This window comes from Centruroides sculpturatus, unplaced genomic scaffold (assembly GCF_000671375.1).
Source record: "Centruroides sculpturatus isolate CEXI.00-Female unplaced genomic scaffold, Cexi_2.0 scaffold1241, whole genome shotgun sequence".
NCBI lineage: Eukaryota > Metazoa > Arthropoda > Arachnida > Scorpiones > Buthidae > Centruroides > Centruroides sculpturatus.
In genome coordinates this window covers 193,904-213,003 of record NW_019385862.1, presented here as the reverse complement: position 1 = coordinate 213,003, position 19,100 = coordinate 193,904, and the positions used below count along the sequence as shown (strand labels likewise).

The window sequence follows — 19,100 nt, the reverse complement described above, 5'->3', positions numbered from 1 at the left end:
TATATTTAAAAAATTCCAATGTAGTTCTCTACGTGAAATATAGAAACTTTTATATTGTCAAAACAATACACGTATTAACAATAGAGAGGTTGAGGCAGACGTTTTAAATGTGTAAACGTGTAGGTTGGACGTTCGGTGCCGCTTTCCCGTAAGCCTAAAAGTTTGACGATGGTGTTTGGAATGTCGAGCATGATTCCACCGACTATCTAAACACCATTGTCAAACTTTTAGGCTTACGGGAAAGCGGTGCCGAACGTCCAACCTACACGTTTACACGTTTAAAACGTCTGCCTCAACCTCTCTAATATATTAACAGTGAAGTTTCATTATGTTTATATAAACATAGATAAAAAAGTCAATTCTTAAAAATGTTCAAAATAGCTTCATGTTTTATTTGCAGCTTTCTTCTTACTTGTTGAAGAACCCATCATACCAGCAGGAATATATTCAGGACTAGAATCAGAATTATTCTTGATAGGCCAATCAATACGCTTTTTAGGATGAGTAAAATTCATATTTCTTATACACTGTGTTGGAACCATTTTAAGTAATATTTCATTATTATTAGATGCACTTTCTTTGCTGTTAGAATTGATTTCTCTTACAGATGAATCTTTATCTGGTAAAAAAACAAAAAATATATTTATTAATTACACATTACATAGTATTTGAATAACAAAATTTATTAATTATGTTAAATAAGCTAATATGTAATAAATAACAAATGAATCAACTATACAGCATTAATGAACAGGTACCTAGTATTAATTAATCAATCAATCTAAACTTTTAGTATCTACAGACCAATTACCTGTAATTTAATATATCAATTCTATTAATAGAGAGATTGTGGCCAATGTTTTCAAGCCCAAAACATAAACGTTGAGCATTGAGCACCGCCATCTGGCAATTCTAGAAGGTTGACAATGGCGTTTGCTACATCTAGCATGGTGAGTAGAAGTTCAGCTTAAACTTCATTTTTTTGTGTTTGGGGTTAAAATTATGTTGTATTTTATTAAAATAATGATTATTTAAGCATTTATGAGGTAGTCCTATTGTGTGGTAGGAGACACAATGCTAATTAAAAATAATTATTTAGTGTTATTAAACATCCTATAAATACTTTAAAATAGTTTAATTTGTTTATTTACCTTCACTGGTAACATTTGTCATTGTTAAACGTTTTTTTTGCCATTTTTCAACAATATCCCATAAGTCAGTGCATGATGTGAACGCATGGCACAACGTGTTTTACTTTGGAGTTCAAACGTCAAACGTGTACTTCTGCTTGCTGTACAAGTTTAACGTTTGAACTTTGGCCGCAACCTCTATAATATTTCTCAATAAAACTGAAATGCTTGCAAGATAAAAAAGTAATTTAAATTATTTTTATTTTCTTATAAACTGGATAAACATTCCGATCGACTCCAGATTATATTCTTGGAATTATACTGTTTCGAAATTATATTTCTAACAATTCGAAGTATTTGGAAACGATTTTCTTTTTTAAAATATCATTTAAAATATTGTATGTGTATATACGTATGTATTTTGAAGTACTGTATAATTGAAAAATAACACTGCATAAATATAAAATTTACAATAATTTCGTTTTTTCATAGTTTCTAAAATGCACTTATTGTAATTTATTAGAATATTTATCGTATAGTTTACTGAAACAAATATGAATTGAATATTTTTTGAATAAAATTAAACTCACGAAAACCAATTAACAACGTAAATGGCAACTACTAGTATTTAAATAGCATTTCTAGGAATAAAATGATATATTTGTTTGATTGCTTGATCAATATTCCGATTACAGTTTAATTCTCTTCTAACATGAACAATATTCTGTTCGTTGTCAACCTCTTAATTGCAAAATCATGCTGCATGTCTAATTGTAATAACAAATTAAATTGTAAAGAAAATTTTATCTATATTGTATAATTATCTTTTGAAAAGAAAAGAGCTAAATGATTTTTATAAAATGAAATTAAATTTATTGTTGTTATAAATAAATGTAAGTGGATATTCGTATGTTTATTTCNTATTGAAAAAATGATATACAATGTAATGTTCCTCTAATTTATGATAATCCAAGAATTTCAATACAAGAAATTCTTGGATTATTCAAGTTTTTTGGAATATATGAAATTGTGAATATTATTTCTAATTCTATTATTAGATACATTGTTTCTACAAGCCACTGTTTATAGTTATTTTTGGTTTCTGGAAATAATAATGCAGCTAGTGATAAACTTTCTTATCATATTTTTGGAGAGTATATAAAAACACATTCTTTAATATATTCTATTTACGTCAGTAAGGCCTAGCATAATTAAAAACATTGATGTGAAGAAAATGCATAAACTTCTTTGGCATATTGCTATGAGTTTAAAAAAATAACACAGTTGCTCAATCCTATTGAAATATACAGGATGGACCAAAAAGAATATACGTATTTCAAACTGATATATTTAATAAACTGTAAGACATACAACTATGGAACTTGGGACACATATTTATGAAACTCTCTAGTTTAGATTACAGGTGTTCAATATGTCCTCCACCAGCGACACGAACGATCCGGGCGGGAGTTCCGTCCGGGCTTCATAACTAACCTACGTCTCAAAACACGCCAAACTGTTGTTTTAGGCAGCTGCAATTCCCGACTGGCACGACGTGTTGATTTTGAAGGGCTACGTTGGTAAGCAGCTTGAATCCGTGCGACATTTTCTTCAGATACATGAGGTCGGCCAGGACTCTTTCCTTTACATACACAACCTGTGTCAACAAACTGACGGTACCATCTGCAAATGTTCCATCCATTCTGAGGATCAATTTCGAACCTCAACCGGAAACGTCTTTGCACTGTAATCACGGAATTACACTTCGCAAGCTCAAGAATACAAAAGCTTTTGTGCTGTGGCGTAGCCATTCTACAACAACTGTGAATACGTCATTGTAACCAAGCACAACTGACATCTGGGGACAAACTAGACAATGCACTCGTTCCTCTGATACCTGCAGCACACCGCTACTATCGATAGTTTAATAAATATATCAGTTTGAAATATGTATATTCTTTTTGGTCCACCCTGTATATTAGATTTAAATTGCTGTTTATTAATTTTTGCAATAATATATTTGTTTTTTCTAGATAATATATTAAGATTTTATCCTAATTTAAAAACTTTTGGTAATTGGTATGTTGTTAAAATTTCTCAAATTAATTTCTCAAGTATATTTTTGATTTTATGGAATTTTAAATTTAAATGTTATTCATTTCACAAATTCATTTTGTGTTTATAACATTTTTAATGTACTTTTCACCATACAAATAGTTTGTTTTAGATCATTTGTTATTTATAAAAATCATTAGCATGCTACATCATTAAAGTGATAAATTATTATCCTATAATATATGAAATTAAAGAACAAACAATTAAAAATATGCTTTAAGTACCTGTTTGTTTTTGGGAAACACTATATTTTTTTGAATTTTCTTGTATTGTTACCTCCTTACTTAATCTCTCACTTTCTTTTGGATTTTTAAGACAAGTATCATTACTTCTAATTTTAAAATCTTCAATCTTTGTTGTAATTTCAAAAACTCTAGCATCATTAGGTTGTTTAAAATGCTGCAACATTCTTTTATTTTCTTTATTCTGCAGACCTTGAAATGCTGGAGGTAACAAATGAGGAAGTGACTGGAAGAAACAAATTATATTATATGTATGTATATAATTACATATAATTGATATAATATATATACTACTAAATATTATATCAATTATATGTTCATAATTGTTCATTGTAAAAATTCTCAAATTGTCAATGCCATAAATCTATAATGTAATACATTTCTGTAAGAAATGAAAATTAATAAGTAATAGTTTTAAACAATGAACATAGTTTAAAAACTGATATAAATGTATTTTTAAAGTTAGTTAATTGATATAGTATTTAGTAGTATATATATTATACTACTAAATATCATATCAAAGTAGTATATATTATACTACTAAATATTATATACTAAATATATACTATACTACTAAATATTATATCAATTAACTAACTTTAGTAATGGATATGGGAATGAATAGAGATAATGGAAATAGGAATGAATTGGACAACATTACTTGTCGGTATACTGTTACTCTGTGAATACCAGATAACACCAGTTATCAGTTTTACTCTGTTTTACCTTTTGTCAGGAATAATACATATTAACTGAAAATGTAAGTGTTCATAGACACTCTGAAACAAATAATCTGTATTTATTTTTTTATATAAAAGATGTGTTAAACAGAAATGTTTATTAACAATGTAAATTCGTCTCTGTAATCCAAAACACACGCTTTGGTAGACGTATCTCACAGCTGATGTTTGTAAACGGTCTACCCTCCTACCTCCTAATTTGTGAAAAAGCAAAATAAGAAACAATTTTTGTTGTGTACTTAATGAAAAAATCACTGAAGAAGGGTTGGAGTATATTATACCAACCCGAAATATATTTGTAGTTCAATGAAAAATAAAAGTTAAATTTGCTAACCAGAAATTGCTGTGAGATACGTCTACCAAAGCGTGTGTTTTGGATTACAGAGACGAATTTACATTGTTAATATAACATACAGCAAACCAACTATATATAGCAATGTTTATGTTATTGTTTCCCCCGCTTTTTTTACGTCATATTTACCAATGTCGTGAACCTTACTTTGATTTGTATTTTTAACAGCACTGAAGAGGGGTTGGTACATAAACCAACCCAAAATGCATTTGAATAAAAACTTGTTTTAAATAAACCATAATGTTTTCATAACCAATTGCTGTTTGGTCGTCTACCAAAAATAATTTTTTGGATTACAAGGACGCTACACACAGAATATAATTAAAATTTGTAATATAAATGATTAAAATAAATAAATAAATTTTAAAAGTAAAATTTACTGGATTTAATTGTAATTCTTCTTCAGAACATTCTCTTAGTACACTTAAATATATATCAATGCCTTCATTCAAGTCAGACAATAGATGTTCAAGTATAGCCAATCTTAAATCTTTCAAATATATAACATGTTTAACAGCTACTTTTTCAAGTCTTTTGGGTAATGGTCTTAATGTCCATGCTGAAAGTTCTTCCTAAATTAAAAGAAAGAAAAATTTAATTGTAATTTCATACTTAAATAAGCTTTATGAATATTTTAAAACATTGATTCAAATGTTTTAAAAGCTTTCAACTTTTTATTCAGATTAATTTCAGATATATCATATTAATCTCCAAACAAACATATTTCTTTGATGATTATGGCTGCGTACACACTAGATGTTTTTAAACGTGCGTTTTAAAGAACCAAGAGTTCTGCATAGGCATACACACTCAAATGCGTGCTTTTGGCCAAACGCGCGTTTATAGATTTTTCTTAAAATGCGCGTTTTGTGAGCATCAGCCGAGCGCTTTGAGATATATGTGCTGCCATGTTACTGTACATTCGATCGCGCATTTTGCGGGCGTCAGCCTAGCGCTTTGAGATATATGTGCTGCCATGTTACTGTACATTCGATCGTGCATTTTCGGGTAGAGTGGACGTACGTTGGCCGAAATGGAGAACGGTCATTTCGATACTGATCTATTTATTGATGAAATCTAAAAGAGACCAACCATCGTCAAAGGATTTTATAGATATTTTAAAAGAATTAAAAAACTTGGGTTTATTCTGTCTTAGTTTTGGATACAGCGTCGCAAACATTCCATGTGTCAGTCTATCTTGTAATATTGGGTGCACCCAAAATTCTCTTTGCCTCTGCCATCATCTTTTATAGCGATGATGGAGGAGGGGCACACAAGCAATTACTTTCATGTCCATTTCCAAACTGAGTCAGTGAGTATGCTCCACTAAACGGTCATCTAACGCAGAGCTAACGCGTGGTGTGTACGCTGCTAATGCGCGTTTAACGCAATGCAAAACGCCTAGTGTGTACACAGCCTAATATATCAAAAGTTCTGAAGATTTCTGTAATACAGTAGAGCATTGTTTATCCAAATCAATTGGTGACTGGGGTTGTTCAGATAACTTATTTTTTGGATAACCGATTATGTACGAAAAAATACATTAACCTATCTCGTGTTTTCTCCGTTGCGTGTCGCTTCGCGTTGTATTTTCGTTGATGTTAAGCTTAATGTAAATTTTTTAAAATAATAATCGTGGCTATTGTATCATTAAAAGTTACTTCTTTATTTTTTACATACAAAATATATATATTGAAAAATAAAAACAAAAAAAATTATACTTTAGAAGTTAATCTAGTATCAAAAACGTTCGATTCAGCATGACACACAGTCCTTGGAAAAACACCACACAAAAGTGACAGTGCTGCCAGCTAAAACACACTCATCAACAAAACAAAATATCAGAGTAGCCCAAGATATAGTCAAAGATTGCAGCGCCACAGCACTAGCGAAAATTTAAATGTGCCAACTGGAATTCTTTCGGATAACCGACTTTCGGATAAACGATGCTCTACTGTATCTACAAAGATAAGATTATACTATAGTATTATTTTGTTAGCAAAATAATAAAAAAAATATTTCTATAAAAATCTAATTACATCCTATAAATTTGAATGTTTATACTAAATTATGAGTTTTTCTACAAATTCTTACATAAAAACTTCTTTTGGATTACATTGCTCAAAAGAAGAAAGAAAAAAAATTAACAGGTAATGGAAAATCAGATTTATATTGTAATCTGATTTTGCATTATCATCAACTAGACTTGACTATTTTAAGATATGCCTGTGATGACATTCATAAAAAAGCAAATAATCTTATTTTTTTCCATATTCAATATACTATTAATTCAGAAGTTGCAAGACACTATATGCTTCAATAAAATGTATAGCATCTTACTTTGTGTTAAAAAATACTTCAAAATATATTTATTTACATGAACTGTTTTAATCATATATTTATTTACATTAAATTTAATAAGCTGTTCTTTTTGTTGTAGATGTTATTTATCTGATCTTTAATTTTATATAAAAACAAGATCATTAATTGTTTTGTATTAATAGTCAGATATTACAATACAGTAGAGAGTCATTTATCCGAATCAATTGGGGACTGAGGTTGTTCGGATAACTTATTTTTCAGATAACCAATTATGTACAAAAAATACATTAACCTATCCTGTGTTGAAATTTTTCTCTGTTGCGTGTCGCTTCATGTTAAATTTTCATCGATGTTAAGCCTAATGTAAACTTTTTAAAATAATAATCATTGCTATTGTATCGTTAAAAATTATTTCTTTATTTTTTACAAACAAAATAAATATATTGAAAAATATAAAAACAAAAAACTTTATACTTTAGAAGTTATCGAGTATCAAAAATGTTCGATTCAGCACGACACACAGTCTTCAGAAAAACACCACACAAAAGTGACAGTGCTGCCAGCTAAAACACATACACAAACATAAAAAATATTGGAGTAGCCCAATATATAGCCAAAGATTGCAGCGCCACAACACTAGCGATAATTTAAATTTGCCGACTGGAATTCTTTTGGATAACTGACTTTCAGATAAACGATGCTCTACTGTCTTTCCATAAGTATTTTGAATGGTGTATATTCTATCAAGTACATTTTTCTTTGAATATCCATTGATACAGTTAGTTACTTATAAGTTAATACAGTATAGCATCATTTATACATCTCTCAAGGAACAGAACCAAACAAAGGTAACTGAAATATATTATCAAAATTTAAGTCAAACTGCATTGTAAGATAGAAAAATTAATAATTTTTATGGTAAATTCATATTATTATAACTTTTAACAACTGTTTTTATTATCTTTTATTTTAAATATTTATTACAAAAATATAATAATAATACTTTCATTGCTTATATTCTTTGAAATCACAGTGGTCAGGATCAAGTAAATACAAATTTTTAGTCTTATTCAGATTGCTTTTTGTCCATTGACTTATTTCCTGTTTCATGCTAGAGTATTTTTCTCATAGACAGACTTATCAAACTGGACCACCACAGGATAGAAACAAATTGTCTCAAGGTCATCCTGTCTTGTGGTTGTCCAGTTTGATAAGTCTGTCTATAGGAAAAGCATGCTAGCACAAAATTTACATGAAATAATTTACTTCACTGCTCTATTTCACAACAATAAATTCCAAAAATTTTGCTGATTTAAAATTCAAATGCCTCTAGTAGCAAGTGATATACTGCTTTCTATAATTTATTTTTCTTAAGTTTTAGAATGTCAATTTAACAATCATTAACTGTTTTATGTTAAAATCATTAAGAATTGTACATACATTAAAACAGATCCTGAAATAAACTTGTTTTGTTAAACTTTGTTTATGATATTCTTTTGCTGTTAACAAACTATATGGGAAATTTACACATTTTAAGAATATTACAAACAGATAGACTTCCTCCTGTATTGTGATTACTTCAACCAATTAGTTGACAATCTACTGCTAACTCTCCCTCTCTCAGAAATGGTCAATATTATTCTATTTAATTCTAAGAACATAAAGATAAGAGGTGCAAGAAGAAAACAAAGTGTAATTCTAAATGTGTTATCTAAAAGAATATTGGGATATCTACTATCTTCATATACAGTATAAATAAAACTCTGTAATGAATTTAATATATTGAAAAAATTTTAAACATTAGCAAAATATTTCACCTTTAAAAGAAGGAACATTTTGGGTTTAACATAAAACAATGAATAAATATGAGAAGTATAAACAATGTTCCATTGTTTTACATAAATTAAACTTAATTATATAGTTTTTTATGTAATAACTTATATATACAGGATCCATATAGATCCATGGTTCTCAATTAGTGGTATGAGTACCCCTGGGGTATGCGAAATTGTATGAAGGGGTATGCACGGCAATCTAAAATCGGTCGATTTAAAATTTAAATGCATGAGATGAAGCAATCAAAAAAATAATGGGTGGACCATCAAAAATTCAGCAATTTACAACATGATGTCAAATGCACAAATTCCTTTATTAATAACTAAAAATATTCTCGAAATTTCATCAAAAAAATGCATTTGTGACAATACCTAAATGAAATTCTTATGCAAGAAACAAAAATTGTACAATCATTATTATCATGTCAGTGAAGTGGCAATAAAATATTTACTACCATTTTGCACAACATACCTCTGTGAGAGTGGATTTTCGGCCATGACAAACATAAAAACTAAACATTGTCACCAACTTCAACTCGAAGATGACTTGAGACTGAAGCTGACCAAAAAGCAACCAGATTTTACAAAGTTGTGCAAAGAAAATTGTGCACATTTGTCACATTAAAATTAAATAACCTTATATTATTTTCATTATTATTAGAATAGTATTTTAAAGGTAATAAACGTAAAAAAAAACTTATTTTATTTATCACTAGCTGTCTATCACTACCCACAGCTTCACCCGCATTATATCGAATTTTCTCGTGAGAGTAAGATATTTTCTCGCAGTAAAATGTAGCGTATGTCCATCTCCAGCATGTAAGCTATCTCTAAGCCAAATTTTATTAAAACCTGTTCAGTGGTTTAGACATGAAAAAGTAACAGACAGACAGAATTACCTTCAAATTTATAATATTAGTATAGATTAATATGAATTTCTGCTATAAGGGGTATGCAAGTTTGAGCTCTTTCTTGAAGTGTTACGCAGGAAAAACTAATTGGGAACCACTAATATAGATCATTCCATCTGTGATTCTCTGACCAATTATGACATTGTTCCCTTCCTATTAATTAAGGTCTCTGCATTTCCCCTTTCCATTGTGTAATATTCGGCCAAGTCTATTTAAGCCCATTTTGCACACAATTATATAAATTTTTATAAATTAACACTTTATTCACTTCTTACAAAAAGTAAAAAACTTTGTGTAAAATCAATTACATAATCAACTATGTCATTTCTATGTCATATAAAAAATTTCATGATTCTATTTAAATTAATTTGTAAATTTTATTTAAATAAGAAAAAGACTCATTTTGTATCGTAAAATCAAATTTTCTTAAAGTAAGGAGGCAAGAAATTAAAAATAATTTAAACAGAATAAATCATACACTCTGAGAGAGAGGGAGAAATTGCTTATTGCATGCTATTTTTGATTCAGCATTGACCCATTCAAGGTCATTACATTTCTTCCCATCCCCCTGAAACTTAGCGGTGGAGTTTTGGCAGAAAAATGGGTTGTTGTCGATGGAGTTTTTGAAAACCCAACTTTAACTCTACAGCAATATTTTGTGAATGCAAAAAATGCGAAATTCTGAAATTTTGTGGAACATTTGAAGATGAAAATTTACAGTTAGAGATCATCAATCCATCAAAATTGGCAGAATTATTATCTCCACATACTGTATGTGACCATCAGCAAAGAATATAATGAATAAAAATACATGAATTACATGAGGTCCACCACGCGGTCCAAGATATCCTGTACATAATATTGCTAAGCTGACTGACAGTTCTTTGTCTCTCCCCATGACAAACTGACTGCAAAAGGTTAAACCAGATATCAATTGTGCAGGTCACAAAAATTGGGAGGGTGGTGTACAGGGACACAATCACCTCAAAAAGAGGAAGAATAAGATGTAAACAAATAAAGACTTGGTGATTATCACATTCCAAGTCAATATCTATTGGTTCAGGCAGCAGCACACTTGAAGTATTTGCATCAGAGTTGATATGCTTGGTTTTCTTATGCTCTCTATATAATCTGCATTGTTCAGCATTGGTCATTTCTAGCGTTTGATTCCTTTCAAATTTTTCTTTCCAATGATACACATTTCTTACATTCCTTTGCAATTTCTTTGACATCATAAAAAAATTTTCTTCAACTCACACACTTATCAGCTTATAACTTTACAAATTCTATTTTGTTGGCTATTATTGCTAAATAATATTGTAAATCCTGTCATTCTGTACAAATCAACACCAATTTCAACATCCTATCTCTTAGCAATTCAAAGTTATATACTGCCCAAACACCATGTGGCATTGCCATTTTCAGTGTTCACACACAACTGCAAACCCCCCCTCACAGCTGTACAGCCCCACCATTCACCATTTTAAATATGAAGAAAAACCTTCTATCCAACAAAATTTTAATCATTAGATTATCATTTTCATTTATAGTTTACAAGATATAAGCATGACAAATCTTGCCATTCTTTTGGTTGCTCCAATTTTAGTAGACATCCCTATACCAAACCGAATTTAAAGACATTCACATCAAAAAGGAGTGTGAGCAACAAATGGATTCTGTGGTATTTGCAGATTCCCTGACATTTCTTGCTAAAAATTTTATTCCTTGACTATCCAGATCTGTACAGACCATGTGTGTATATATATATCAATGGACATAATATTGTTAAAAGCTTATTTTATAATTTTGAAAAACTTTTTAAACAATTATTTTTGTTAGAATACAGTTTTTCTTCTTCAAGAAGTTAATTTTTTTAACATAAGAAACTTTATTGTAATTATTAATAATAAAAATTGTAAATTTATGAAATAATGCAATTATTTTTAATATAAATATTTTTGGTACTTTCTAAGCATCTAATATCTGAGACTGTTGGCTTTATTCAAATAATAGCTGCAGCTACAATTTTAATTTGCATATCTTCTGTGTGGTTTCTGTTTCCTTTGAATATAGTCTTTTGAGGTCAACAGCCAGATGACTGAGTGATCGAGGTGTCAGCTTACCACTATGGTAACCTGGAAACAAATCCAGTTGAGTCAAAAATTCCACAAATTTCCTAGGGTAGCCCATCCCAGATATTGTCAGGCTGCATCCCAACCACTCAGCTCCTCATTGTGAACCTAGCCAAATTCATAATGGACCTGATAAAAAGACTTTTTTAGTTCCCACAGGGCAGAAAGAGTAAAAACAAAACTGTTTGATGTTCATGTGACTGCAGTGTCAGCACCTCTTTAGTGCCTTGTCAGGATGACACCTTGACAGGATGTGTCTTGCAGACAGACACAGAAACTGGATTAGCCACTTAATTTTGTTATTTCAAGCGGTCACATTTGCGGACTTTTGGACCCGGAATGGAGGCAGAAGGAGAGAACCAGAGGAAATACATTCCACAAGTTATCATATAATAAAAATACCCATTTATTAATCAATATTAACTATTTACAAACTGTTTATAGAGTGTTAGCTAATGCTAAATATAATGATATGACATAAGGCATAACTACTACATCCCTAACAATGAGAGACAATGAAAGAGAGAGTTCACATTAAGTTTGCATGAGGATAAATACCTGTAGAAATTGTAGAATGATATTCAGAGTTTTCACACTATTTGGAGTGGTAGCAACTAGGAATGGTGATGGTGGCGGCAAATGGCGGCCTACACATGCACAGTTCAAAGATAACTCTCTCTGTCTGACTCTTTGACCCCTCTGGAGAGAGTTGTGCCTTCATAGTGTAAGGACGTGTTGTAAAGTACTATATTATTTTTCCGACTTTCCAACGATTATCGACACTACTGTGTGCCGGAAATAGCCATTCCCTAACGGGTACTTTACACGGATTCGCGTTAGTGTGCCAGGCCTGGACTTTAAGCGTGCACCGAATTAAATAATGACAAAGTTTGTCAATAACAAAATCAAATATTTAATTAAACTTCTATATACAGTATTTAGTAAAAATCAAACAATAATTTATTCAATGAAATTCAACAAGAATCAATCCGACAACTCAAATCAATCTATTTCTAACTTAATTCTATTCCCCTTTGGAATTCGACAAAATCAAAGAATTAACTTATAAACAATAATTCTTATAAATTAAAGATCCTAATCGTCACCTCAATATACTAGGAACCTATTTCCTCAAACTCTCAAGACTTTCTATAACCGTCGATCCACAAATCGAATAACTTCAAAATCCTATCGGACACCTCTCTCTCGTTCACTGCTATAAGCTCGTTGCTATCAGGAATTCACCTCGTTCGTTTTCACTTGAGTTAGAGGCTTTATAGTGTGAGGTGACGTCACAATTCTGAATGAGCTCACTCTCCTCATTTACATAATTATCTGTAACATTAAATTTTTCTCGTTTATCTGGCAGATTATTTTCCGACAATACTTCGCTAACCTTTTACATTATTCTTTTTAACAATTATCGGGATGCTTTATTATTTTAAGGTTTAGCGATTCCTAACTGGGTTGTGGGGTCTTCCCCCCCCTTTTTCTCGGTGCGGACTTACTTTTTCCGCTTGGGAAGCGCAAGTGTGCGCGAGTTTTTCTACGGCGCTTTTCTTTCGTCGGTGAGTTGGTTTTTCTTCTATTTTTAAGTTACTAAGGTGAATGGTGAGGAAACCTTCGTCTTAAATAAACATAAGCCCCAAACAAAATATAATGAAAGCAAAATAAAAGTAAAATAAAAATAAAGCTCAGACTTGGTTCCTTACAGTGTTTTGAAGTGTTTTAGCAAAGTTTAGTGAGGTAAGCCTAAAAATAGGCCTAGTGAGCTGTTTTCAGTGTTCAACTATAGGAAAGTAGGCTTAATTTAGGGTTAGGTGTTGCGTTAGGCTTAAGGGTTGTAAAGCCTAACTTTTTTGCTAAATTTATTTAGCAATGTGTTAGATTTTTCTGCCATCCATCTTGGCTTCTTCAACAACAAGGAAGCAAGAAGACAGCAACGTCAGCCATTTTTGGAATTGTGATGTGAGGTCTGGAATGTGAATGTTTAAGACTGCATGTTATGTAAGTACTGTACCTATCATCTCACCTGTAGTGTTATGCCCATTCCTTCTTCTGTTTTTGGTTAGTTGGGGTGACCCGCTAATCAGCAGACCAGTCATCCCATCCAGCTAGATTACTTGTATTGGCTAACTAGCCAGCAAGCCAGTGCTGCCACTGGCCAAGCTAGCTTGGCCTCCACTCAACACAGCCTCATCCAGCATAGGAAGCCGTACACAGCACCAGCAGTGTTCTTTAGAAACAACTGACACTATTTTCCATCGTTAAGTATCATCATCAAATCTCCAGCCTACAGACACTACCCTGGATATCCTCCATCATCTTACAGAGTATGACTTCCTGGGTAAGTCCCCTGAGCCTTATTTACACAATATAACATCAAAGCTGTCACATCACAATATGCAGTTGGACTAGTGTGTCATTCCTCCTCCTGTACCAAGCATGCCAGAGCACTTTGACTATTGCATTGGACAGGGTTTCTTACTTGGTGTCTTTTTGTCTTTCGTGCTTGAAACTGTAATTGATGCAAACCATTTAGTCAGTTAATTCACGGTCTACTTGAACTAGTGCATCGTCACACCATTGTTTCTACACTTGCATTTGGGTGTATTTCGACCAACATGGATTCCAGCAAGCTCTCGAAGTTTCTGGACAAGGCCTATAGAATTGCAGACAAAATGAAAGATTACTTTGTAGACAACCGTAACAGGCGTTTCAGCACGGAAGCACACACAAGGTATATAACTAATCAAATTCAAAAAATAATCAACTTGGCAGAATCCACTATGAAGGATACAGTAACTGCCTATTGGAAAATCTTATGGATAAGCCTAACATCTCGAGTGTTCCACTTACTTTGGGCACTCCTACTGGTAAGGGAGCCATGTCCCCTAGTCACAAGGATTCCTTGCTCACTGACATGACTCCATCTATGCCTGTCCTGCTGCCTCACAGAATCCATCCTTCATCCGATCATCATCCCTCCAACCTCTACCAAAAATTGGTAGAGATTATCATCAAAATCGATGGCTTAACCAACACTAGCGATAAGATCAGCAAAAATGTCAATAACATAGCTGGACAGCTAAACTATACAGCCCCAAAACGGCAAACTGAGGAGTTCTCTAGGAAACTAAAAAAGCTCATCACTGATGGCACTATACAGGAAATCTTACAAAACCAAAAGAGTGTACAGGAGAAAATGGAAAAGCTCCATCTCAACAATTCCTCTCCTGCTGAAACACCCATCACCTATAATAATGTACTCCGATCCAGGAAGATCATCAATCCCAATACCAACACAAAAATCCCAAGAACACCTATGACTAGTCCTGAAGTCTTGCTCTTGTATCACAATAGCAATGATAAGAGTTGCAATAACTTAAGCAAATTAATTTATGACAAAGTAAACTGCCTCAACTTAATATTGGAGTTGAAAGAATACATAATACAGTAGAACCTCGATTATCAGGACTAATTGGGGATGAAGGTAGTCCGGATAAGGAAAAATCCAGATAATCGAAACAAATACTTTAATTTGTCTTTTAATGATAATACAACACGTTTTCTTTTCGATGACATATCGGTAATATTAAAAGTAAATACTGTATTTAAATCATGATCAAATTTTCAAGAAACAAACGTTCGTATTGCATTTGGACTACTACTGACCAACGCTAACAGACTACCTATTGTTTAAAAGGCCCTCTGGTGGCGCAAGAAGATGGATTTTATAAAATAAAAAACAGTTAAAACTGCATTTTTATGAATAAAAATTTGACAAACTATTTATCGTTTTACGACGAGTAAAATTTTTTCGTCGCGTTCACGGCTTTTAAGTAATGCATAAACTTTCGAGGCGCGAGGCCCTTCGGACCGCAAAGCATAGGCGGTGGCCCACATCGCCCATGCCTTACGCCGCCCTTGGTCATAGAAATGATGTAATTTGAATATAAATTATTTATAAATACGTATGTCAAGTTACATTTTTATTACTACGTAAAATATATTTAAGAGTTTACGACCACTGTGACGGGTGAGACATTGTTGAAACAAAAAAAGTTATGCATTCCATCACGTACATAAACAGTGTCATAATTCGCCAAGTGCAAATCAACAAATTTGTAAAATTTTTGTTTATTTTGAACAATCCGGATAATCGAAAATCCGGATAATGGAGGTTCTACTGTATAGGAAACGGCAGCTTGGCTCTTGAGCTTAAGAAGGCAGCTGATGCCCAAAAACTTCAAAATTATATTGAGGATAAAATCCCGGAGATTGCTGTTAAAAACAGGGCTGTGGAGTCGGAGTCATGGAGTTTTGATGTTTTAGCTGGAGTTGGAGTTGGATGGTAAGGAAAAGTCGGAGTCGGAGTTGGAGTCGGTAGATTTTTACGCAATTCCACAGCCCTGGTTAAAAAACCTAAGAAACATCTACCGAATCTCATAATATACTTTGTGCCTTCACTGATCACACGTGAAGAATTGCCACAACTCTTATACAATCAAAACAATACAATATCTGAAAATTTCACTGAGAAAGACTTCAAAGGGGCATTAAATACAAAATTTGCAATGGGAAAGAAAACTAAACCATTTACAAATTGGGTGATCGAGGTCACACCCCACCTGCAAAAGCAGTTGTTAATTCTGGGCAAGGTAAACCTTGAGTGGTCCAGGTGTCGAGTGGTGGATTTCTGCCCTGTCCTGCAGTGCTATCACTGTTGCAGGTTCGGTCACGCTACTAAAAATTGTAGCCAGACCACTGCAACATGTAGCCACAGCACCAGTGAACATGTATTCAAAGATTGCAACTATAAAGACAAACAACCAATTTGCATCAACTGTAAACATGAAAAAGTCGGTAAAGCCTATCATAATGCACGGGATGGCTCCTGCCACATCTACCAGCGTATCAAATCCAACTTGCTAAAACAAACCGACTATGGAACAATACACTAATAACTATATTAGTTTTCTGCAATATAATGCTGGAAGGAGCATTGCAGCTACTTCCATCCTCAGCTCTCTCATGCCAAAATATGATTTTATTTTCTGTCAGGAACCTTACTGTATAAATAACAAACTGGCCTGCATTCCATCCACCTGCACTCTGCTCAGAGGCACTACCAACTACCCCTGGGCTGTGTCCATTGTCATCAATAACAGATTATCGCTTCTCCACCACAAGGCACTATATATACACAGTATATCTGTTTGTACTGAGATAGTTATCAACAGCATATTCTGATAAACTACTACTGCCCAAACGACCTAAACATCAAGCTTATGCTCAATAATATACAAAACATTATGGACCAATTTATTGATGTCTATTTTATTCTGGCTGGGGACACTAACACCCACTCCCCTACCTGGGAGGGAGTGTGTCTTGACAATCGTGGATGCCTTCTTGAAGAATTCTATGCCCATAACAGCCTGTTTGTTGTTAACAACCCTTCATCCCTGCCTACCTTCACATCAAGCCAGGGTCACAGCTGGATTGATATGATGGCCTGCTCTTTGGAATGTTACTTACACATTAATGATTGGAAAATCCTGGTCGACAATATTGATGATCATGCATTTATTTCTTTCAAGATTGGTGTCACCTCCCCCAACCATGACTGAAATACAACCTGAAATGCACAAATTGGAATGAACTACATGCATTTTTTTTCCACCAACCTAGTTGACTGCAACCATGATGATAGTGATGAAACCTGCCACAGTATTGAACATAATATTGACATCATCGATACAGCCTGCAAAATGTACATCCCCAAGTATATGTTAAAAAACGTAAATCCATCCCATGGTGGACTCCTGATCTGACAAATCTTAGGAGGGACAATATTCACTTAAGGAAGAAATACCAGAACTGCCATACGCAACCCCAACGAAATCACAACAAAGCAATATTACCACCATTTGAACATATATAAAAGTGAAATCAAAAAAGCCAAACAGAATCCTGGGAAAATTACTGTGCCAATGCCACAAAAAGCCTATGGGGATTTATAACAAGACTCTGTACCAGGAAGCTAAGGAAAAGTCAAATTCTCTATTCTAACACAGCAGGGGAAAATTTTTTCCTAGCTGCAAACAGAAAAATCGATAGCTTCTGCCTGGAGGATCCAGAGGAAAATGACAATGAAATCCATCAAAGGATTTGACATCAAACCAATGCAGACATTCACACTGAAAATGACCCTGACTTTCAACTTCATGAGATCGACAATGCCTTTAACAACCTCCGAAATAAAAAAGCACTAGGACATGACGATATTAAACCAGAACTGGCCAAAATCATCTGGAGCCTTGTTCCCTGCCAACTCACTCAACTGTCTTAAACATGGTATTTTTCCTAAAACCTGGAAACACGCCAGGATTGTCCCCATTCCGAAGCCAGGAAATTCAGAGGAAAGTCAACCAATATCTATCCTGCCAGTCCTTGGCAAAGTCTTGGAATGCTTGATGAATAACAGATTAATGTGTCATTTGGAGACAAATTCCATCATACAAGGTTCACAGTTTGGCTTTCGGCCACAGAAGTCATCAGAGGATGCTATTAAAAAGGTTGCAAGCAGGGTCAATGAATTACTTGAGAGCTACAAATATATACTTGCCATAAGCCTAGACATTGCCAAGGCTTTTGACAGCACATGGTGGCCCTTAATCCTGCAACAGTTAAGGGAAATGAACTGCCCTGCAAATGTTTATAAAATTCTCTGATTATCTCCATAAAAGAACAGCCACTCTACAGTGTGGTGAACATCTTATCCATTGTAAAGTCATCCATGGCTGTCCACAGGGTTCTGTCTGTGACCCAGTCCTTCGGAACATCATTTTTAACAACTTTCTGGAACAAGATTTCGGCCAGCACAAGATAGTCGCATATGATGATGCTCTTATGCTCCTTGGGGGCCACTCTCATGCTGCTCGAGGAAGCGGCAGCAGTGCTCTGAATAAAATCCTACACTGGAGAGAAGAATACAAACTAACAAGGAGACCCTACGGCTTTGGGGAAACGTATTTTGATGATCTTTGGTGTAGAGGTAATTGCAATAACGTCTTCTGATACACTATCTGAAAATGCTATGCTGATAGGCACAGAATTATACAATAATACATTGGATGTGTTGAATGAAAAAAATTTATAAATGTTGCAATTAAATTACAGTAGAACCTCCATTATCCGGATTGTTCAAAATAAACAAAAATTTTACGAATTTGCTGATTTGCACTTGGCGAATTACGACACTGTTTATGTACGTGATGGAATGCATAACTTTTTTTGTTTCAACAACGTCTCACCC

The 19,100-nt window shown here is 33.2% G+C and overlaps 1 protein-coding gene across 1 annotated transcript in view; it reads right to left on the bottom strand.

Moving 5' to 3' along the window:
* Nucleotides 1-254: 254 nt before the first annotated feature.
* The window catches only part of LOC111642591, a 23,637-nt gene continuing 4,791 nt past the window's right edge, over nt 255-19,100 (bottom strand). Inside the window, exons 2-4 of the mRNA XM_023388951.1 lie at nt 4,960-5,151; nt 3,470-3,713; nt 255-619 (exon numbers count right to left, since the gene is read on the bottom strand). Of these exons, the coding sequence (XP_023244719.1) occupies nt 384-619; nt 3,470-3,713; nt 4,960-5,151 (672 nt within the window). The 3' untranslated portion in view covers nt 255-383. The remainder of the gene's footprint in view (nt 620-3,469; nt 3,714-4,959; nt 5,152-19,100) is intronic.